At 38.5% G+C, this 24,033-nt stretch overlaps 1 protein-coding gene across 1 annotated transcript in view; it reads left to right on the top strand.

The window, feature by feature from the left end:
• Positions 1 to 3,834: 3,834 nt before the first annotated feature.
• The window catches only part of LMO7 (LIM domain 7), a 42,364-nt gene continuing 22,165 nt past the window's right edge, over positions 3,835 to 24,033 (top strand). The window contains exons 1-14 of the mRNA XM_010291678.1: positions 3,835 to 3,863; positions 4,272 to 4,385; positions 4,752 to 4,950; positions 6,084 to 6,336; positions 6,854 to 7,153; positions 7,501 to 7,791; positions 8,010 to 8,210; positions 8,673 to 9,389; positions 10,907 to 10,936; positions 13,301 to 13,418; positions 14,566 to 14,708; positions 16,012 to 16,453; positions 17,230 to 17,553; positions 20,502 to 20,616. Coding sequence (XP_010289980.1) covers positions 6,122 to 6,336; positions 6,854 to 7,153; positions 7,501 to 7,791; positions 8,010 to 8,210; positions 8,673 to 9,389; positions 10,907 to 10,936; positions 13,301 to 13,418; positions 14,566 to 14,708; positions 16,012 to 16,453; positions 17,230 to 17,553; positions 20,502 to 20,616 — 2,896 coding nt within the window. The 5' untranslated portion in view covers positions 3,835 to 3,863; positions 4,272 to 4,385; positions 4,752 to 4,950; positions 6,084 to 6,121. The remainder of the gene's footprint in view (positions 3,864 to 4,271; positions 4,386 to 4,751; positions 4,951 to 6,083; positions 6,337 to 6,853; positions 7,154 to 7,500; positions 7,792 to 8,009; positions 8,211 to 8,672; positions 9,390 to 10,906; positions 10,937 to 13,300; positions 13,419 to 14,565; positions 14,709 to 16,011; positions 16,454 to 17,229; positions 17,554 to 20,501; positions 20,617 to 24,033) is intronic.

Below are 24,033 nucleotides of genomic sequence, written 5' to 3'. Positions count from 1 at the left end.
TTCAGACACCTTTAGAGAAGTTGCATTGTTAGTGGAAGGAGATATGAAAACTTGTGGGAAGACTGAGAAGGTAATTTGGAAATTACATGAAGTGGTTTAGTAAGCGGTATGGCATTGTCATTTGGACAGGAACTCACTTCTTGCAACAGATTGTTTTTAAGATGCAGCCTTGACTGCACCCTCCTGAGCAAAGCAGCAGCCTGCTATAACTTTCAGCATAATGGCATTCATTGATTCAAAACAGAAATTAGGTTACACAGAATAATATTTTCATGAAGAATATAGTCTGAACTGAGTGGGCTTTATGACAATTTTGGATGAAAATAGCAAAAAGCAGACATCTTTCATAGTTGCCCAATGCAGGATTAGTGTTTATTTGCATCGATGAAGATACTTCAGCAAGTGGGTTACCCTTTCAGTTCCTACAATAGCTTCTGTAGGACAAACATCTCTACAAGCAGTTTTGTGTGTGCACTTTAATGCTATAGACTTATGTTCAAAACAAGGTTATAATTGTCCAGGAGTGTTTAAAAAACTTAAAGGCTACATTGCTGAAGTTCGTGCACTCCATCTTCTAACTGATTTCTTCAACTACAGTGTGAGGAACTGAGTGTTTCAGCCCTGTGTGTTTAGAACCAGGCTTGAGAAGGGGAGCAAAGGCCAGAGCAGGAGCTTGCTTTTGGGTAGCAACAGGTTGTCAGAGAAGGTACGTTCGTGTCTCCTCTCACAGCAGCAAAGAACTTGCTATGCTTGAAGTTGGTGCCTCTGTCTCGTTCCCTGCTATGAACTGTAGTTGTTCAGAGCTATACAGAAGACCCCAGTTGAATTCTGTGCATAGTACTGCATAGTATTTACATTTTGATAACACTTTATGAAGGCAAAATTCTATTTTAATATAATTATTTCATTTTGTGTTTTCATTTACTGCAGTTGAGTTAAAATCTTACTTTTTCTTATTTTGATACTTGCAGCAAAAAATCATTCCTCTTAAAAGCTCTTCAGTTTGTATCACACTTCTATCCAATAGATATTTGCCAAGATACTTTAAATGCAATATACTGGAAGGTAACTGGACAATGGCTTGTGCATGTAAGCTCAGAATGTGCATGGTGAGCTTGGCCAGGTTGTATATATAAAAGGCTCTGATTTCACACGGAGAATGGTAACAAGTGGATCCAAACTGCATCTTCTACAAGTTCCATTCCTTAGAGGAAAAGCAGCTGTGAAATTTGTAGGTGACAAAGTCCGTCCAGTAAGATAGCAGCATTGCTTCTTCATTCAGGATTTTCTTTTGGCAAAAAATTATATACCTTTTGTTTCACAGAAATTCTAGGACAATACCTTAGTCATCCAGAATCCTCCTTTTTTTCCCTTACTTAAGGGCCATCAAAGAATTAATATATGCCTGTATAAACGAGGAACTGATTACTCTAGATTAGCAGATGTCTTCTTACTTTGTTTTTTCTTCTGGTTAGACTAGATGAGGCATGAAAAGTTGCTTAAAGGGTTTAAAGACCAATAGGTGTAGTTAAGAGAAGGAGAGAGTAATACAAGTGAAGAAACCTTGCTCACGAAGAGTAAACAACTTGTCCATTTGCTTCTGTTGTAAGCCAAGCAAGCACATGAACGGAGCGTGGTCTCTCATTCAAGTGTGTGGAGTATTTCCCTACCTGCGTTTTGGGTCTCAACTATGCTCGTTAGTTTACGTGAATGTCTTATGTATTGCATTGTTTATAGCCCAGGTACAGAGGCCTAGTGTATTTATGGTTATTCAAGTATAGAAAATACATTAAAATACAAAAAACAGCTGAATGTTCCTCCCGTTGCAAATGGTTGACCTGAATGACCCCAGAGACCTCGTGGAAAGCAGAAGTGGACACCATCGTGTTCAATCATATAGCTTTGCTCCATATGAGTGTTGGCAACCTCTTGAATACAGGCTGCAGCTAACTAAGGGCAGAGTTTTTCGCTGCTTGGTAGACTGCTAAAGTTTGGAAGCGAATTTTAAGGCACCCTTACCAAGGGCATGCATGGCCTCTGCTTTTATAATTGCAAGTAGCGGAAGAAATTCAGCCCTAACGACAGGCTCTTAGTCCTTGAAACTGAAGAATGTAAACCTTTAAAATGTTCTGTCAGGTGTGAGGCGTAATGCTGATGCACACCACTACAAGAGTAATTTTCCATCCTCTGTTTGGGAAACCAACCTGTCCCTAGTCAGCACATTAAGTCACGGCCATGGTGTGTCCTGCAGCATGGACATTGGAAAGGAAATGCACGTGCTAAAGAAAAGGAAGGGGAAAATTTTTTTAAAAAATAGCCTCCAGTGAAAAAAGAACAATGTGTTTTGGAAGGGGTTAAAAAAAAAAGTGTAAATATTTCACCTTAAAGGAGAAGGGTTCCTCGTTACCTGTGAGGAAGAGGTCACTGACTAAAAAGCCAGTAGCATCTCTGGCACATGATGTTAAGGGAGCTGCAGGTGGGGATTGCGCAGGTCTGATCCACCTCAGGGCTTTGTGTTCCTGGCAGCCTGATTTCTTTACGGTGCGGGGGACGGGCAAGGTGCGCTCGAACTAGAAAGAAAGAGAAGGAGGGATGGTCTCAGTTCCTGCTGGTTGCCACGTTGCTTTGAATATTGTATTTCTGTCAAGAGTGCCATCTACGAGGACCAGGCCCTGTCATCATTTTGCTACCTCGTAACTGTCCCCAAACGGTTTATTTTACCTTTTCCCTGCAACCTTTGACTAACTTGTTCCTAGGTGGCCATAAACAGGGTAGGTGACCTGATGCACCCATCGTTGGTTGGACCTGTTACGGGGCTCTGCGTGGGTCTTTCTGCCGCCGTATGTTAATTCATGGCTTTTTTTGCTTGAACCCCTTCACCGTGCTGTGTGTGAAGCTTGCTGCTGAGCCACCCCAAACCAACAGCATCTGGGGGCACATGAAAAGTGGTTTCAGTGTATTCAAGCCATTCGCCTTTCCTTAACTGCTGGCAGTGCGGACCGGAGTGTTGTGCAGCTGCTGTCTGCAGTCCAGCTGTGGACGTCTACACCTGAGGAACTGAGTCTGTGGTACCCCGTGTTTGAGAGGCTCCCATCCAAAAAGTTTCTTCTTCTTGCTCTTAAGATGAGGACCGCTCTTAAGAATAGGACCGCTGTGAGCGTGCGTTGGTGCGCTTCCAAGGTGTGCCACAAATTGACTATATATTAAAAGTTTACTAATGTTAATGATTGCATATTTATTTAATATTTTTTAGAAACGCACATCTTGCATAAAAGCAAACCAAACCTGTCCTTACAGCCCTACATCTTGTCTCCAGATGTCCCAGTTTCAGTTGCACATGTTTTTGTCTGAAAAATTCTTCTGGACTGAAGCGTCCTCTGTGTCTGACACAAATATTTTTGAAAACATAGTAAATGCAGGGAAAAAGTAACAACTGAATCTGCTTTCATACGGAACTGAAGATCTTCCTGGCTAATAGAGACTCTATTTCCCAAAGTCATTAGCTTTTTTCCCACTTTTATTTTGTTGGCAACTAAAAACCTTAGCTAATTTAAAAAGCCTAGAGCTGTTAAGAGTACCTCTCAAGTCAGAAACTATAAGAGATCAGCTACTTTCTTGCTTTATATGTAATAATTATCATAGTACAGAGTTATGCCTCTGAATTCAAAATGTATTGCTTTATTCCTTTTGGAACAGTCATAGTTGCATACTTTATATTGGCCTCTAATTTGTCTTGAAACCTTTTAAATCTTGAATAACAATTAAATTTTAAGTCAAATATTTTAAAAATTTTTGGTTTGTTTTGTTTTTCTCACTCGCTGCCCTGCTTCAGACCGGAGGAGACCAACAGAAGAGTGAAAAATGTAAGACACACTTACTTCAATGTCACACTAATTCTGATTAAATATTTTCAAAACACTTCTGTTTATGGCACTATCATGTTTATCTTAGTCTTTAGCTGTTCATTTATCTGATGATAAATGTTATCTGATGCAAATTAGTGCCATCTTGCGATGATCTCTATGCAGCTTACGTTTATTTGGGAAAGTAATAATTAGAAACAGTACTTATATCTGCTTACTTGAGATACATGATATGCATCATAACACTCTTTAATTGGTTTTGATGGAGATCATAGCTAATACTGTAAACAAGATTTTACGATTCATTGTGGAAAACATCTCTAACAGCATGCTGAGATTCTTTTATACTGGTACATGGTATGAGGAGAAGGTAATGAAGTTTTGTTTTTGTTGTTTGTTTGTTTTTAGGTTTTGATTACATTATACTGGCTTGGGAGAAAAGCTCAAAGTAACCCTCATTATAATGGTCCTTACCTCAATCTTAAAGCATTTGAGAAGTTGTTAGGACAAGCATTGACTAAGGTAAGGAACCCAAAAAGAATGTTAAACAAATAGTCTGAATTTTATAGCTTGCTGTACATTACAGCATCAACTCTAAATAATCTGTTGGGGGATTAATTTTAGCCTTAGTTTGGTTTTATTTGTTTTGCTTGCTATCAAAGTCCACGTGAAAGGAGTGATTTTTAGATTACACTGGTGGTTCTGCTACCCATACAATCACGAAATTCAGAATCCACCTGCTGTTACTGATGTGGTAGATTGTGAAACGCCTTGTCTTGATTCCCTTTGGCTAAGATAGGAGAAGTTTAAGACCTTGTGTTTAATCTCCTATACAAGCACTTGCACCTTAAATTATTGCAAAAGTCCTTTCAAAGCTTATTCTCATAGGCACTTGAAGAGTCCAGCCACCTGAACAGAAGTGGCAGGGATAGTGGGTACGGTGACATTTGGTACGTTGACCGGGGAGAGTCCTTTTCATCTTCAGCTAGCCATAAGAGAGACGATTCCTTCGATAGCTTGGACTCTCTTGGTTCAAGATCGTCCACAAGCTTTTCATCAGATATAACCTTGAAAGGTGGCAGTGAAGGTATGTTTTTTCCTTTTTTAAATCTTTTGTTAACATACGTCTTATGAGTGTGAGAGAAGACAATGTTTGGACCTAGTACTTCGGGTGCCCAGTACTTTAGAGTTGCCTTTCAAGCCAATTTGTTTTGCAACTCCTGCAGTTGCGTTTTGCTTAAGCAAATATTGACCTTTAACAGTTGGTAGAAACAAAGCAATGCTCACATAAATTTTCCTAGGAAGTGTTGCTGGGACTCTTGCTCCCACAGCCATGTTAGGGTGTGTGCATATGCAGGGTATTTTCCCATAGATCAGGAAGGGAAATTGCTAGAATTCAGATCCTGATGGGATCATCTAAAAATAAACAGTTGCAAAAGTCCCCTCCCTTGTACTTAGTGTGGATATGTCAAACATCTATGTCTTCATTCCATTTGTGAACATTCAATATTCAATAGGGTTTTTCCCACCTAGATTAAAAACTGCATAGTAGTTGTTATTTTTGATAATTTGTCGTGGAAAGAAAGTTTTTGAAATTGAATCCCTACAGCTGTACTCTAACCTGTGTTTCTTTCCCAGTTTTAAAAAGCAATACTAACTTGTCATATAACTTCAAGTTATAAAAATAGTGAGATTTTTTTATTTTGTACCACGTGAATAACAAAAGCATTGAGCTAAGACCACATGGAGCATTTCTGATCTGAGCAAAGCAACATGTAGCCATGCTACATGTGATGTACCCTACTGGGTGTTAATCTGGTGAGATGAGCATGTTGTTGTGCTATTTGCTGGTAACTTGGCTTTGCTAGTAAATTTGAGTAGCAAGTATGTTTTTAATTAGAACCTTTGATGCTGTTTTACATCCTCCATCTAGAGGTTAGTGCTTTGTTTCCTGCAGGGAGCAGTGATAGTGAAAGAAAGGAACAAATGTAGCAGGGGCATGCAAACCAAACTCAGCTAATTGGATCTTACCTCAATTTCAAAACAAACTTCTAAAAATACCTCTACTACTATCCTGTCAGTAGCTCAGCGAGTTTGCAGCCATAACATCTTGAATATGGAGTTAAATTGATTGTAGATGATTTTGGTGCAAGTTTTAACTAGAAGCTTGTGTCTAGAGAATAATGTTTGTGCCATCCCTTTTCTCCCCTTTCTTCTAAGGTTGCGACAGTGACACAGACTCAGAACTGCCTTTCAAAATGCATGACTCACATAAAGATGACAGGTCTTACCGTAGGATTTCTGTGATTGAACCGAAACCTACTGCTGACTTCAATCGCTTCTTACCCAACAAAAACAAGCAGGCAGCGTATGTGCCGGCGCCCTTAAGGAAGAAGAGGACAGAGAAGAATGAGGACAACAGGAGAAGCTGGGCAAGTCCTGTCTTCACTGAGTCAGATGGAACGTTTTCAAGGTACTGGTGTGCAGACTTTGGTTTAGGACTTCTTAAATAAATGATTTCTTTATTAGTTAAAGAAAAGCTACTGTTGCTGCAATACAAAGTAAAGTATTTGTATTTCATATTTTAACGAGAGGGATGTGTTGGTATGGTTGTGTGGTTGGGTTTTTTGGGGGTTTGTTTTTGGGGTTATTTGGTTGTGGTTTTGTTTGGTGGTTTGTTTTTTGGGTTTTTTTGGGTTTTTTTTTTTTTAACTTTGCTCCCCGTAGCTAGTTTTCTGATGTTTGAGTAATGTTTTGAGGCTGGTCAGACTCCAGAAAGAGGGTATTTAAATGATCCGGAATGCAGGTTCAAGATAGCTAGACGTACAGTTTTAGTTTCTCATTAAAGCTTTCCAAAATCTATGGTGATGAATTTCAGTCATCCGGCTTCTCAGTGCGTACACGTGAGATTAGTGGGTAGTTCTTGGGTTTCATCACTACCTTCACAACTTCACTGTCTTCATTTCTGTTCCTGTTTTGGTCAACCTCAGTGGACGTGAAAAGAATCCCGTAGCTTCCTGCCAAAATAGCAGAGCAGAGTGTGGGCTCACAAATCCAGCTTCCCTCCAGATGATCTATGAGTATGCCAGTGGCTCTGATTCAGAAGATGAAAGAAGGCTGCCCGATGTGGTCATGGATGACTTAGCAAAACGTAGATTTCTAGTCAAAAAGAGCCCTGTAAGCTCTGCTGCACCTGGACATCATTTCATGTTGCGCAATGACTCTCCTAAATCTTGCTCACAAGAAAGTTATCCAGCTGGGCCACTAGCTGCAGTGCTTGAACCACTGAGGTCAGAGATACTAATCCAAGATCCAGTAACTATTGTATTACCTAAATTGCAATCCATAAATAACTACATAAAGTCAGTCTTCTAATCGGCATTTTAACACAGCTGATAAATTGTTGTGCCTTTTCTGTCAACCTTCATATTTTTGTCAGAGGTGATAGAATGCTGATATAACCATTTAACTTTTTTTTTTTTTAATATATTATTATTTCTGGTGCTGCAGTGATGGAATTGAGAACTAATTTGCTTCATTCACAAGGTTGAACTCCTGAGCCAAAAAGCATGTCTTTTTGCATTCTTTATGTCAAGTTGCTCCTAAAATATCTTAACTGATTGGGTATTTTGAACAGTAACCAGAGGAGGCAGAGGCAGTTGGATACTAAAGAGGAAAACAAACCAAGAGTTAACATTCCTTCAGAATTATCTGGCTGTTTTGATGAGGATGAGGAAGAAGAAATAGGCATCCCAAACATTGAAAAAGATGATCTCTATTTTCGCAAGCTAAATTCTTCAGCGGCAAATACAGTTGTTGCTTTTGACAAATTTCTTCCTAAATTTTGGACTCCAGAAGAAGAATTGCTATGGAAAAAAATCAGGAAATCCTCTTTCAAACCCTGGTATAAAGAGATTCAAGGGTTCAGGTGCGTTTTCATGCATGCGCCTGTTTTTCTCCTGTGTGCAAAACCTCTAAATAAGGTGTAGTTATATGACTTTTTTTTTTTTATTGCCAGTGTTTACTTTTTCCCTGAAAATAATTGAAATATTATTTTCATTACTGTTGCCACTGTACATGTTACTCAATGAGTACACTTCGTGTTTTTTTTCTTTCCCTCTGCTCATTCTTTGTGCTGCTGCACAGCAGAAAGAAATCAGATTCTGAGGATGAGGAATTTGCTTATAAACAAAGCTCTTCCATTCTTGCTAATCAACCAAGACCAAGTTTTGACTGGAACAGCAGTTGCAGAAGGGATCAGAGCTATAAGCCAACTGCTGAATATGTGGGAAGCTCATTGTCACAGATTGCAGAAGGAAAAATCTTGGAGGCTTCTGATCAGCCCAGGTTGATATTCCTGCATGAGCTGTACTCTTGCTGCATCAAAAAGAAATGGCTGGATATGCGACAGCTAAATGAGTTTAAACCACGTCCTGTGATGTCATGCTTTTTTGGTTATTACTATTTTGAGTTTGTTTTGTCGTGTGATTTTTTTTCTTTTTTTTTTTTAAATGTAGCTGTAAGTTGCTGGTCTTCTGAAACATGTAAATGCAAAAGCATAACATGCCGTGTAGGATTACTGGCTTTGTGTGTGAGCATGTAAGCGTGTGGTTTCTGAGCAGGTTAGTATGCCGTGATACCTTTACATTGATTTGACATATGCTGTGCTACGGTTAGTGGTGGTGAATGCCAAGTGGTGTGGGATGCTGCAAGTCTAAACCAAATGTATATCGCAATACATTGTGATCTGCTTGTCTCTTGCTAGTTAATGATATTTTTACTTCCTTCCTTTTGTTTTATATGCTTCAGTCAGTTTTCGTTACTTCAGGCCCTGCAAAAATACTCTGACTACTTGTCTTCTGAAACGAAGACCAAAATTGATCCTACTTCTGGCCCTAGGCTCATAAAATGTAGAAAGAATATTTCCTTTGTACCAGGATGCAAGCAAGGAGACATGGAAAATGGATATCTGTATCCAGATTTAGAAAATGATGACTTGTTTGTTCGGAAAACCGGGGCTTACCATGTGAATCAAGTTGTTCTCCAGGACCCCCGGTATTTAAAAAAATTCTCTGAGCAGGAGCCTCCCCTAGAGGGTGAAATAATTCTGCAACCCAGAGATGGCCAACCTGTGATTCCAGATTTGGAAAAGGATGACATGATTTTCCGTAAAATCCTCTCTCAGAAAAAAGAGGTGCCTTTATCAGGCGCTCCAGACAAGTATCACCCAGCACTCTTGCCTGACCCGTGGAGTCTTCCAGAGGAGATACGGTCCAAATTTCTATGTTTACTTGAAAAAACCACGACACTGGAGGAAAGGAAGAGCAATGGCAGAGTGCTGTCACCATCTTCCCACCATAAGAAGGATGATATGCTGACCCGCAAGATTGCATCTTGGAAGGTTGGAAGCAATGTCCAGCCAGTAAATTTCATCCCGGGTCCATGCAGTGAAGAAGACTGGAAGAAGTGGGAAGCAATCAGGGAGGCCAGCAAAGTTAGACACAAGAAACGGCAGATGGTGGAGAGGTCAGGTTGTGTCCTGCACGGATTGTGCTTGAGTGCAGCTGAACCCTTTCCGTTCAGAAAAGCATCATCTTGTGCTGAACCATTCATAGATTGCCAATCTGCTATTTGTTTGTGGCATCCTGGACAAGCTTTTTATTTGCTTTGAATAGAAACTCATGACTGCAATACCATATTTTCAACAAAAAAATTACAATGTTTTCTAGTTTTAGGCTGCTATTTTAGTAAAAATATATTATCATTCCTTCAGGCTCAAAGATCCGCATAAGTTTCTTTCCATGGTTGAACAGGAAAAGTGGTTATTCAAAAGGCTGTGGAGGCTAGAAATATTTTTCTTTTTTTCCCCAATGTAATTGGTAAAAATATTTCTGAATTACATGAATGTTTTAACGACAGATTCTGGAAATGGGCATTCTGATATTCTTGCGTGCACCTAAGCTTGAAAATGCTTGTAAACTGTCCTTCCACAATTTTGAGATGATTAGATGAGGTGAACAAAAATAGTGTTGTTTTGCCCGCCCGAAGTCACGGTGCATGCAAGATGCGTGTCCATATAATATTAAATTCCACTGTGACATATTTTATTCTGCCAGTATTTTCTTCCTGCTTTCATACAGTTCTGATTAATACTTTCCCATAATCCTTTCCTGGTATACTCAAAATTTCTCTTCTCTGTCTGCATACTGTTTTTAACTATCTCCTAGCTCTCCTTTGGGTTTTGTACTTATTGGGGAAGAGTGGGATTTCAAATGTTTCCTTAGCTCTGAAAATACGGCATTGCAAGTTGCAGTTCTCCCAGCTGTGCATTATTACTTTGTGACTAAGACACTTCCATGTTCCAGTTGATACTTTGATGTTGCTGCATTTAATTTTTAAGCTTAATACTGTTAACAGAGTGCGAGCTTCACTGAGGACTATTTCTGAAATGCTTGAAAATATTTCACCTTTTAAGAATTCATTCAATAGAAGAAAACACTCATATTCAATACTAAAAATCCTCTTGAATCACACTGGATGAATTTGGTCTCCACTTAATGTGCTAAACTTCTGTATATGGCCTTTTATTCTTATCCATTCTAAGTATTACTTTCATTTAGCATCAGAGATGGTTGAACTAACAAGAAAACAGCCTCTTTAAGCTAGGCTTGTTATTGGGGCTCAAGTTGGCATTATAGTTTCTTGAAATGAGTATCTTTTGAGCATCATGCTGTTCAGCAGTGCTGGAATAAGTGATGTAGAATTAATACAGGGCTCTATTCATGCAGTATTGCTAAATTGGAAGTGTTGGAAACTTTCAGGCAGCCTTGTTCTGTTAGTTTTCCACCCAACTTGCACATTATGCAAATCCTGGTGTGTTTTTTGACTAGTGTCAGATCTCCAATGTGTTATTCCATGCTGGCTGATCCTCAAGCTTTCTGTTTCCCCTTCACTTAGTGAGAGTGTTGGTGTACTCGTGGTGTTAATGTTGTTACGAATATGAAGATACTGAATCTTTTCTTTTTTGATTTCTGATTTCTCAGACTGTTTCAAAAGCTTTCTGATGAGCAAGGGTAAGTTTTATAAAAGCTTGAAAGATCATAACGCTATTTTTGCCTCTTTACATTTTTGTGCATGCACAGTAGCTAAAAACTCATGCTGAAAACAACTTGTGCATGCTGCTTTGTTGTTCTGTGCTTGGGCAAGTTACATAACGAATGTAAGAGACTAAAAGCTACACGCCTGGCAAAAGCTCTCTCTGGCATCTAGGGTATCCAAGTTATAGTTATCAGGCACTTTGAAAATCAGCTCTAATATTTTATTCCTGCTTGAGTGAAGTACTTGGTGTTCTGTATTTAAATTAGGTTTTAAAACATTCAGAAATGTAAAGGAAGATTAGTAAATATTTTATTTCAAAGGCTGTACAGCTTGAATCTGAAAATAATTAATGACATGGTATGTGTCATGGGGTTGGTGAATGTTCTGTCGTTATTTTATATGCTCCAAGTTATTGAATCCTCTGTGGTAAACTTACTGGTTAGTGCCATGTGAACTTAGGTGTTGTTTATGATGCACTGTGACTCAAAGCGAAATATTTTTTCCCACTTACTGTGTGATGGCATGTTAACTATTTGGTTATGCATGGTGTTCTATTTTTTTTTTTAATATGTACATTTATTTATTTACTTACTTATTTTTACCCTGAGGCAAAAACTGGTAAGTGAGTAAACAGCTCCAGAAAAAGCAAGAAATGTTCCAACAGAAGCTAGATGTTGGGGGAGGGAGACTCAAAAGGCTCAAGTCACTAGTTAGATTTTGAAGTCAAGACTAGAATTGAAACTAACATCCTTGGTATGAATATACCTGTACTTAGCATATATTGTATTTAGGTTTAGATATTCCTATTTTGTTGCAGGCAGATATAGAAACTGGAGAGAAGGAAAAGGAAAGCCTAGTCATGTAAGTTTTCTTGAACTCATCTGGAACAATTTTGATACTTATGTACAGTTCGGTTACCCAAAACTATTCTTATATGTGATATAACTTAACCATAAAAAAAGTGAGGAAAAGAACTGTACAAGAAAAGGATATTTTTGCTAAATTTGGCATTCCCCCATTCAGAAAATAGACAAGCAAACAGGTATAATGAGCTAATGCCTTAGCCTTTATTTCTAGAGGCCAAATTCCAAAGTCTTAATGTTACCAACAAGAGTGAGTTGGGCCTCTTGGGAGGAAGTGAAAGAGTCTGGTTTGTTAGTTCAGAGCTCTTTTGGTATGTAACAGATTAGAGCGAGGCCCTGTGCTGAATCAGTTTTGGTTTTAACCTGATTTTCAATTGTATCAGAGAAGTGCTGCATTTTTAAGTCTTGTTAGAACTTGATTACCTGCCCCCCACCCCCCCGCTCCATATCCCCCCGGTCATTCAGATTTTGTTTGGATAAATGCAAACAAAAGTATTTTTGAAAAAACAAAACAAAAGCCAAACAAAAAACAGAAGCCTAGCTTTCCTTTTATATTACATCATTGAGCCTTATGATGAAACACCTGCATTTTGCCTGGTGTCTCAGGAGCTTGTGGTCAGCTCTGAGCAGGAGTCTTTTTCTTATACCTAAATGAAAAGTCCTGTTACGTTTATCACTGCAGTGTGAAAGAATAAAGTTATTCTTTAATAACTTTATTAACGCTAATAAATAAAGTTTAAAAAAAATTGGGTTAGCGGTTAGGGAGAGAAGGAAAAAAGGCATAAAAGGTGAGCTTTGAGGAATTTAGATTAAAGCGAACTAGCCAGTAGGATTTCATGGGGGAAAGTCGTAGCAGTGTTGAAGAAGTTAGTGAGAAGATGCTGTGTTAGTCATCCTGACTCAGATGGAAAGCATGAGGGAGGCTTGGGGAGGAGTAACGTAGGCTAGTGGGGCCCGTGACATGCATGAACTGAGCGTTTAGCAGTAAATTACTTTCATCTTTTAGAAACATGCATCAATAACTGACTTGATTTTATGATTAGCCTAAGTAAGAAAAGAACAGGAGCAATTTTGGGGCTGTTCCTGGAGAAAAGAAGTGAAAGGATGGGAATTTGGACTCAAGGAGCGGGGACGCCTTTTAGGTCAAAGAAAGGAGAAGGGTCATTAAAGAGAGTAATAAGTTTAAACAGAAGTAGCAGTCGGGTATGAGGAGCTCAATGTGAGTGTGGAGCTGCTACAGAGCTGCTTATTCCCTTAACCTGATTTTATTTACTCAAATACGCAACTACTGACTTGAGTGCTCACACTAGAGCATGTCCAAGCCTTGCTCATTCAGCTGCCCGTGTGTTTCCTGCCCTATTCGAAATAACACTCGAGAACGCTCAATTGTACTAATATAAGTCTCTCTCTCGAAGGTTTCACTTGCATAAATGATGACTAGGATGTGATAAAGCCTAGCACACTTTTTCTTTCTAGGAGTAAATCTTTGAATGATGTCAGCGCAGAGGAGCTGCAGTCATTGCGCAAAATCCGTTATGAAGAGCTACAAAGGATAAAAGAACAGTTACAAGAACAAGATCTAAAGTGGCAGGAAGTAAGTACCCTTTTTCACCCTTCTTCACATGTCCTGTTGAAGGGCTGGGTGCCATCTACTTTCAGTGTCCCTAGAAGACAGGCTTTGGCACATGTGCAGCAATTTATAGGGCTGTCTTCTAAAATGATCCATCTCATGCATATCTAGTGGTTTTGGGGATGTCTGTTTAATGCAGAAATGAAATTACTTTAAATATCAGCACAAGTATTTGATTAATGTTTCAGGATAAGACTTGTATGTATCATAATAAAGCCTTCAGGCTTGATTTCTGTGGACATAAAGAAAAGTTGGGGCACGTTTTCATGTGTTATCTGAAATTTGTGAATGCTTTTTTTGTGAAACAATTGGAATGTCTGAGTATTTGATCCTTTTGGAGAAGGCAGCGAGATAATATTTCCTTGTGCAAATTCTTGAGGCTCCTATCCCCTAATAATTCTGTCTTAAATACGGCTTGTAAACCGATGTGGTAGCTTTGCACAGTATCATAAGGGTATCTGGAGACATTTTCTTTTTTATTAAAATCTCTGCTTGACGATGATTACCAACAAGAAGCTGAAATTAAGAACAGAGTACCAAGCAAGAAGTTCATAGCTGTTTGATTAATGCATCTCAGCCATATCAGTTCTGATATTCTGATAATCTCTGGTATTTCATGGAGAATATTGCCAGTTGTGGTTTTAGGGAAATGAAAAAAATACAGAAGGATCTGTTTTCAATTTAGAATTTAAAACATGTTTATTCTCAAGCTAATGTATTGGTCTAACATAGCAATGATTTGGGAAAAAAAAAATATCCCAAACTGCAAAGCCTACAACAAAGAAATACAGATGGCATTTGCATTAGTTTTTAACTATGTGTCATTGGCTGAAGTATTATAGAATAAAATTGAAAATGTTAAGGGGGGGAAGAAGGGCAAAACATGTACTTTCCACTTGTAGTCCAGTAATTACAAGTTAACTTTAACAGGCAGTGAGCCTGTAACCCTAACGGAAATGGGAGAACCCTTTTATCGTTTAGGGGGAAGGTGCATGAAAATGTGGCCGCCATGATTACGTGCAGATAAGATCAGGGCAGTAGGTGGCATGTGATGGGATGCCTCCAAGGTCTTGAGAAAAAATGATTATATATGTTCATGTTATTCTTATAGGATCTAGCAAAATGGAAGAATCGTAGAAAGAGCTTTACTTCAGAATTGCAAAAGAAAAAGGAAGAGAGAGAAGAAATAGAAAGGAGAGCCTCTGAGGTGTCTGAAAGGAGTACCAAGTCACTGAAAGAAATGCAGCAGGAGAGGTAATGACCCTAATGGGAGTATTGTGTTGAAGAACTTAAATCTGAGCATTCTTATTCCCTTAAATTCTTGAGCAGCTTTTACTGGCAAGTTGCAATTGATTCTGCAGAGATCTCAACAATTTTAGTTGCAAATTACAGTGTAGAAATCTAGACAATTGAAAGGCAGAATATGGTCCGCTAATGCATTGTTTTCACAGAAAGTTAAACAGTTTTGCTCTCTAAATGTTGTTTTACTCTGTTATCCATAAATGTATTGAGAAGTCAGTATTAGCATCCACTTTAAAGAGGTTAAAACAATAATGTTGGACTGGATAATTGCCTTTTTTATTCTCGGATCAGCTTAACTATTTCTCTTGCCTCTATCATTGCATATGCTATTCTTTCAGCCACTGTGGATAAATACAGCCAGGATTTTAATGTATATCACAGAGCTGTAAACTTTTACTTGATTTCCCTTCTATCCCCAATTGTTCCTCTGGGTATATACATAACAAGATTCTCTCTGAAGAGTAAAAACTATAAACTGAGTAGCACAGTACCGTTTCTACTGGTGACATTTCTTTTTTCTGTTGGTTTTGTTGGGTTTTTTTAAAGGCATGTATGACTGAGATGAAGGGAATATATGCATGACATGTATTCATAAAAGAAATTTAAATAAGTCTTAAAACAGAATGTTTTGAGTTTCTGCATTTTTTTTTTACTTAGTTTTGAGGACAAAAATTTGTCTCTTCAATAAAAATACAGATGGTAATTGTACTGAATGTCCACTATTGTCAGAATCTTAAAAATGATGTGGTAAAGGTTATCTCTGTGCTGGTTGTTCCTTTATGACAAAGGAATGAATAGCAGAAAAAAAACCCCTCGAACTTCAGGACACCACCTTACTTTGTTTTCTAAAGTTCAGTATAGTATTTTCCTAGAGTAGAGAGCTATACCACTCAGGCAGTGTTATGGGACTACCTTCTTCCCATTCTTTCCTCAATAAAATCTGAGTTTCTGAGGATATGTAACTTGTACAGCTATATCATTTTCTTGGAAGAGAGATTTCTGTCATGGTGGCAACCTGATAATGTGACAGTAGTATGCTCGAGTGTTATGGGAGTGTTGAAATGGGGAGGAGGAGGAAGAAGGTAGGTATAAAAATATATTAATATACTAATATTTTTAAATTATGCCATTCATTTTCGTTTACTGGAGATGTGTTTCTCGGTTTATGCTCTGTCTTGAACATTCAGTTGTTGACAGACTTAGCCTATTTGTCAGGTCACTATGTCTGGTATTTTAACGTGCTCTGTCCCCATAGGGAAGACAGAGATCAAGATTCCTACAGGCAGCGAAAACATGAATGCAGATGGACGTATTCTCTGAATGATGATGTGTTTAGTGAAGAAAAAGCACCTTCCACACGGTCAGCAGCAAAAGATTACCTTTTGGAAGAAGATACCTCCTGCAGCACTAAGGACAGCAAAAGTGCATATGCCGCACAACCGTGCGAAGAGAACCTGCCAGAGAGCTCAGCCGCTCATGAAGCTCCTGCCCTGCCAAAGAGCCTGGCAGAGGAGCAGAGCTCGGCTCTTTTGTCTACGCGCTACTCGGTGAATGCTCAAACTGGGTCAGCTCAGGTTTCAGCTTCTTTCCCGAGAAGTTACCAGAAAACTGATACCTCTAGGTTAACATCTGTGGTTACACCAAGACCTTTTGGTGTCCATTCAAGAGGAATCTCGTCACTTCCACGGTCGTTCACGGTAAAATTCTGCTTCAATCCCAAAGTTTGTAAATGTTGGGGTATTGGATAGCGGGGGAAACAGTAGAGTTTTAACATTCAGTGTTTTTTAAAAAATCGTCTGCTGTTTGATGAAGGCTGTGTTAATAGAGCAGGCAATTCCGTTGTGGCTTTGGATGTTTACTCCTGTTTCTGTGCTTAAAGGCACTCCTAGAAATAAGGCTGATAAATATATTTGGTAGAATAATCATTTTATTACTTGTAGTAAGTCTTCTTAGTGTTCCTTATCAAAAAACTTGCCTTCCTCGGATGCAGTTGTCTGAAGCTAAGTTAACATAATTAAGTGTTGAAGACAAATTTTTCAGGTGATGTAAGTTTCCTCTGCTCTGCTGACTTTGTTGAAATTGAAATTTTATGCTAGCCTAAAATTTGCCTGCACAGTGAAGCACTGAAACACAGAAATTGATTCCTCCCCTCCAATTACTGTGTTGATTTTCATAGCTCTCTCCTAAATCCCTATTTGTCTCAATTTAAAAAATGATAAGAATGCAAATCATTATAAGCAGGTGATTTTAACAAGTTTTTCTTAAAAAGGTCTGGACTGTTTATTCTGCAAGCATTTCACGAGGAAAAGATATGTTGCTCTTCTTTAAAGTGGGTAATTAGTAATGGGTACAGTAACCAGAATTTGCATGAAAGGGAAAGGGGCTTTTGTTAAATAATTTGCTGAAAGATTGCTGAAAGATTAGGGATTTTTTTTGAAAGCACATATTTACCAAACTGTCATTTTTGTCCTAGATGGATGATACCCAGAAATACAATGGAGAAGTAGAAAAAGCTAAAAGAACTCAAACTTTGTTCACGAGCAGTTCATTTTCACAACCAGACTCTGCACACCCTCTCTCCACTAGTGCATTCGGAAGCAGAGGTGAGGAGGAGGAGGAAAAAGAAGGTGTTCAGTCGACACCTCCTCCTAGTTTGGCATTACCTGTAAAATCCCAAGACCAAGATGCTGGAAGCAGTATTCTTAAACCAGAGTATTGCTCTCCTCCTGATTCTCTTTCACTTGCATCTTCTGCAGAAAATGTGAGTCTTCCAGAGCCTGAGGATTCAAAATCCCTGGTAAGTGTGGAAATAATGTGGTTACTTAGTGTAACTGTATGCTATAGCAGAGTAAAACAAAAAATAAATGAAATTACACCTAATCCAAATATTTTTTGGTAAGAAGAAAACAGCTCAGAGAACTACTATTTCCTTTGATTTAGTTCAGGGGAAAGAGAATATTTGAAAGAAAATAATTGGTTGTTTTGCTGCATTTTTTCCCTACCCTTTGTATGTCCTGTGCTTAATTTTATTTCTAGTTCTAATTCAAAATAGGTATTCTAAATACTGTTTGATGTTTGCAAAGTTTTTGTTATTCTGCAAATTAGCACATTGTGCGCACAAGCAGGTATGTCAGTTAGATGAATGATCTGAGCTGCTGTAGTGTTCATTTGCACATTTAAACTGGTGGTGGAAAATAAAGATCAGTTTGTCAAAGGACAGCCTTAAATCATGCTATCCTTTTTCCCATCTGTTGTGGCTTCCCCACCTTCCTTTTTAAAAATAGTTATTTACTTGAAATTAATCTAATTAATACTTACATTAATTAATTTTAAGATAAAGCACCATCTCCTTGTGTATGTGCTTATCCAGGAGTTGGGTCCTTCAGTGGTTTTTTTGTAATAAATATCTTCAAGTCCTGTTTCCTCCAATTGATCACATGTAAATAATAACCAGCAATAGCTTTAACTGTCAGTACGTTTCTGTAATATCTAATGATGTGGTTCCAGATTAGAGATGAATTCTTTGCATTCCTGATGCTGCTGTAAAAGTTAATTGTGCCAGTTGCTTGGGTGAGGATCATAAGACCTTGGATGCTCATTTATGAAATCACTTCCCACACCAGCTTTTTATAAATTCAGTCACTTTGAACCATTCTTCCTAATCACTTCTGGAAGAGGAACGCATTTCAGTTTAATACTCCTGATATCCCTTGGCCGTTGCAATGACATTATCATAATTTTTTGAAACTGTGATTGTTCTATAAGCAAAGAGATCATGATCACTTTCTTCTTTGTTGTAGCAAAAACAGGCACAAGAATTGTTATTCTAGTAAGTGAAAACATAGATTAGATATGGGTTCTTTGTACCACTTCAGGTGACCCAAATGAGAACAAAATGTGCTAGGTCCATGTTTGGTTTTTTTGTTTCCTCTGTCACTAGCTGCAAGATTATAAATTGTCTTCCTTGCAGATGAGTAAAGTGGGTTTTTTAAACAAACAAACAAACAAAAATTTTAAAAAAATTTGAAATCTTGTGTGGTTCCTTAAACAAGCTGTGATTTAAGGAATGCAAGTTCTGTTTGGCATGTTTGTAAATCATTGCCAGAGTTGAGCACTTGATATAGTTCACTAGTCATCAGGGCAATAACACCAGCTGTGTGGAGTACCAAGTGTTTTGGAGATGACCTGTCCAAATGATGAAGTTCAGTGTACAAAGTTGCATTACTCCTCTGACAAGAGGTAGGTTTGAAGAAGAGCCAGGTTGGGGTGGTGGAAATAAAAATAATAACAACAGTAATCTCCAGGAACACACTCAAAATTCAAAAGTTTTATATTTGTTCTAGCCCAGCATCCTAACCTGTCTGTTAGTAAATTCACTTTTAATGTGCTGTTACTCACCAGAGGACTTGGGTTGCACGGGAGCATTTGCAAGCTAGTAGCTGTCTTTTGACGAAAGAACTTAATTTCTACCCTGGGCTGTAGCTGGGAGTGTTTTGTCAGGAATATTCCTGTAACAGGAGTTGAAACCTCAGGATGTTGCCTTGCGATGTTGCTGTCTTCTGCACCCAGCGCTCGGGTGCTGCCGCAGCCTCCTCTGGCTGCGTCTGCCCGGAGACCCTGGCTAATGACATCTGCTTGTGCAGTGCTCTCTGCAGCTGCCTCTTGCGTCCTACCAACATAGGAGCTTTGAGGAATTGGCTTAGACACTTAGACTTATGAATATTTTAAGTTAGGGAAAATGAATCCAACCCTTCAGGAAAGCTGGTTTGCTAGGCAACTAAATTGCAGGTGTACATTTAGGACACCAAATTTAGTACGTGTGTGTGTATCTCCCCCATGCATGTGTTGCTGGAATATATCTGTTTTAACAGTGTTTGACAGAAGTCTAAATTTTTTTTTCCCCCTCTCAGAACAATGTCAGTTCCATAATAATGAAGTGAATAGCATGCATTTGGGTATTTTAATTGTTTTTTTAATGAGTTCACACTAAAATGTTAATGTATTTAACACATGTTCATAATATATTGTGGGACTGAAAGCACATGTTCCAAAATGTTTTCCCAGTCAAAAATTTATGTAGTTTAAAAAGTTAATACTGTGTTTTCATTCAGATTTTGAAAGTGTCTTGAAAGTCCAGTAGAATGGAAGATCTGGATTCTAGCTAATTCTGGGATTAGTTTTATTATCTAAGGCTGCCATTAAAAAATTCATAGCGACCTAGTAGTATGTCATATAAAATTAAACAGATGACTGTTCAATCAAGTAAATCTCGTTGCAGCATTGAGCTTAAAAGAAACTGATGATGCCTACTGTAGGATGTGCAAGAAAACATTAATTCATCATATTTTTTTATCTAGTTTTTTCACATCTGTATTTGACTAATGCTCTCTCAAGAGTCAGTGCATTCCACAAATTCACAAGACTATCCATGAAGACCCCTCTAGGGTTTTAATTTCCTCAAATTTCATATTTTGTAGCTTCATGTTAGGAAACATTTAAAATAAGAGAAACACACAGCTAAATATATATATGGAGAAAATATAAATGTAAACTGAAAACATACCTGTTTGAATAAAAACCATATTAGTTACTTAACTGGCTTAATGCTGTTTCCTTTGTCTGTGATGCTAATAATAGATGATTGAAGTGCACATTGTGAGCATCCTTACTCATTTAGAGGATAAACTTTCCCTCATTTAGATTCCTGTGATACCAGATACAGTAGTGTCATGTTTTATTTTTCAGGAACAGTACAGTGAAATGAGAATCAGTATAAACCAGAGACCTGGCCACAGTCGCAGCTTTGGGTTTACAACAAATTGGAGTTCTTCAGGGGCCTTTGTACAGACAGTGGAAGAAGGTAAATGGGTATTAAATGTACAAATTTTTGTTCTTACGTTTGGTTTGCAGGGGCTTCTAAATTAAGGCATTTGCTGTTAAGAATGTTGCAAGTATTTAAAAAAAAAATCAAGTAGAGAATTGAAAAATCAATACGTAGTTTGCTAATGTATTTCTGTGAATCCTCATCTATTCAAACAGGTTGAATTCAGAAATGCTAAAAACCATTTTCCTAGGACATTTCAATAACCACTGAAAAAGGCATAATCATGATTACTCAAACATTCACTAAGCCTCTTACGGAACAGTAGTAAGGGGCACATATAGATTTTCAATATACAGATTTTTCCGTTCAGCTAATTTTAAAAGATTTCACTTTGTATGGTTTGTAAATGCATGCATAGGGAACTTAGGAGTTAGTATTTTTATCTCAATTTTTCCTTTCTTAGTCAAGTTGAATTTTGGAGGCAGTTAATATTTTTAAGCAGTTGCTACTTCTAAATTGATTACCAGTGCAGTTTTTTCTCAGATGTGTTAATACTGAGAAACAGCAAACGTTTTTGTCTTGAAATGAAACATACATAAAGTTTATTTCTAAGCTTTAGTAGTCTTCTGCAGAAGATAAGCTCAGTTTTCTTAATTTAAAAAAAAGCCCACACCAAAACACAACAAAAAAACAAGCAAATCACATGTAATGCTTGTTTTCTGAACAGTGATCTTTCCCATTGCTGGTAATACTTGAGGAATATTTAATTGTGCCCTTTCTTCCAGCTAACACAAGATCCTCCTGAGAAAGCAGAAATAACTGGAAACTTCTCATTTCGTTAGTCTTTCATTAGACTTTCCAGAGAGGAAAAAATACCATTTAACAGCACTTACTGAGCAGCTTTGATTTATTTATTTTTTTAAATTTCAAAGTCACTTTTTAGACCTCTCTTCACTATGGCTGGGTACTTCTCATAATTAGATTGTAACCGCTAATATTCGCTTTGCGTGAAGAGTGACTTTCCATTTGCTTTCCCTGCTGCTAGGCTTCTGCTTTAATTTTGGTACTTGGAGGCATAGGGACTGTCTTTTTGTGCTGCCAGCTGTAAATGAGAAACCTGAGGATAGTGAATGTTCCTGCTGGTCATTCACAAAGGTCCATGTGCGCCATATCCCCAACTCTGTAGGCAAGGAGGAGAAGGTGAAGGTCTTGTAGCTGTTACCTTGGTTATGCTTTATTACCATTCTCGTAAGGAGGGGCACAAAGTATAAAGATTGAATGGAGAATGGAGTGTATTTTGGTATTCTTGTTTATAGCCTGTGTTTAACTTTTTTTTCAACAACTGGCTCCTGTTCTACCCTTATTCAATAGCTGTAGCTTCCTTTAAAGGAATGAAGTATGGAAGAGGTGCACAGCCCGTTGAAAGAGCAAGATGTGCTTTCAGCTAGGCACTTTTGAATGTTGCGTTTCCTATTTTTAAGGATAAGTCAGAGGATAATTCAGGTTGAAAGGGACCTTGGAAGATCATCTAGAGCAAACCCCTGCTCAAAAAGGTGTTAAGACTAAATTCAGACCAGGTTGCCTAGGGCCTTGTCAGATGGGTTTGAGACACTCCAAGGATGGAAACTGCACAGTTTCTCTGGGCATTGCATAATTATCCTCTCAGAGAAAATTTTCCCCACATATCCAGTCAGACTGACCTTTGTCTCAGTTTATAACCACTGTGCTGTGTTCTGCTGCCATAAATTTCAATGAACAGCAGGCTTTCCCTTCTCCATGACCTCTTGGTAGGTATTGGGGGGACTGCTATTATGTCCCCCTGCAGCTTCTCTTCTCCAGGCTGAACAAGCCCATAGCCCTCAGCCTCCCTTCACAGGGTAAGTGCTCCAGCCCTGACCATCCCAGTGGCCTCCCATGAAACTTGCCCCAGTTTCTCTTGCAGTGGCACACCAAATTTGGACACAGTATTGTCGATGTGGTGTAGCAAGTGCTGAGTGAATGGGATAGTCATTTCCCTCGATCTGCTAGTCATGCTAGTGTTCATATAGTCCCACCACTGCCAGGGTCCCCCAAGCCCTGCTCTCCAGCCCATCAACCCCCAGCCTGTACCATCACTGGGGTTAGTCCATTCCAGGAGCAGGACTCTGCATTTGTCCGTGCTGAACGTCAGGTTCCTGCCCTGAATGGCAGCCCTGCCCTCCAGCGTATCAGCCAGCTCTCCCTTTTGGCATGGTTTGCAAACTTGATGAAGGTGTGTTTCTCCTCCTCCTCCCCCTTGTTATTGGTGAACATGTTAGAGAGGACAGGTCCCAGGATACATCCCTGGGGAGCTCCACTTGTAACCAGCCTCCAGGCTGAGTATGAACCATTAACCGCTACCCATAGAGCCAGACAGCCCAGCTGTCACCCATCTGCTGCTTCTGCCCTGTAGAGAATACCATCCCAACTTTGATACCAGGATACTGTGGAAGATCATGTAAAAAGCCTTACTAAAGACAAGGTAGATGTTATCCACAACTCTCCCTTCATCCACGGATGTAGTTATTTCATCATTGAAGACAACCAGGTTGCTCAAGCATGATTTAGGCTTGGCAAATCCAAACTGTTCCCTGTCACCTTTTTCTCTTTTGTGAGCCCAGAAATAGCTTCCAGGAAGAATTTCTTTGATTGTCTTGACATACTTGTCATCCTAACTAGCTATATGATTTTCTTCAGGCGATAATCCGCATTTAGCTTTTCACTACTTATAAATGACTGTATTCTATATATGCTTTTCCTTCAAAAAACTTGGTAGGAAAACTACTTGGCAAGCAAAATTAATTTCTTATAAGTGTTCTCAAAAAGCTTACTAAGAGTTAAGCTTGTAACACATGTTTCAGTGAGACCCATTTACTACATTTACCACAAGAGTAGATAGTGCTCATTTTTTACAGGAATTTTCAACCTTTACACTAAAAATTAGGTAGACAGAAAGCCTTAAAGTCATTAATCTAGACAGTGTTCTGCCAGCTTCCCCAGTGCCATATAATCTTTATTGTTTCAGTCCTTTCCCTTTCACCCACCATATTTGCAATAATTTTTTGAGGTTTTGTTGATGTAGGAGTGCACACATCTGCAATCAAACACTTGCAAGCATGTAGGACAAAGTAACTTTGACCCACTTCCTTCAAGTTTTAATTTTTTTTTTTTATGAGACTGAGCTAGTATTTATCTGTTGTAGTAACAACAGATGGGGATAGGTTAGAGATAACTAAATACATATGGAAAATGAGTATTTGGTTGGTTTTGTTTTCACTGGGGAGTAGCAAGAAAGAGAAAATTTTTACCTTCAGGCAAACTTATGAAAAATAGCAGTGTCTGTTTCATGTAATGTAAACTAAATCCTCTACAGCAGTATAAAGAAACTATCAGTAACTCCTATAGTCTTGGAGGAGCTGGACTGAGAAAGACAAC

This window comes from Phaethon lepturus, unplaced genomic scaffold (genome assembly GCF_000687285.1).
Source record: "Phaethon lepturus isolate BGI_N335 unplaced genomic scaffold, ASM68728v1 scaffold7947, whole genome shotgun sequence".
Classification (NCBI taxonomy): Eukaryota; Metazoa; Chordata; class Aves; order Phaethontiformes; family Phaethontidae; genus Phaethon; species Phaethon lepturus.
This window is presented reverse-complemented; position numbering and strand designations above follow the sequence as displayed.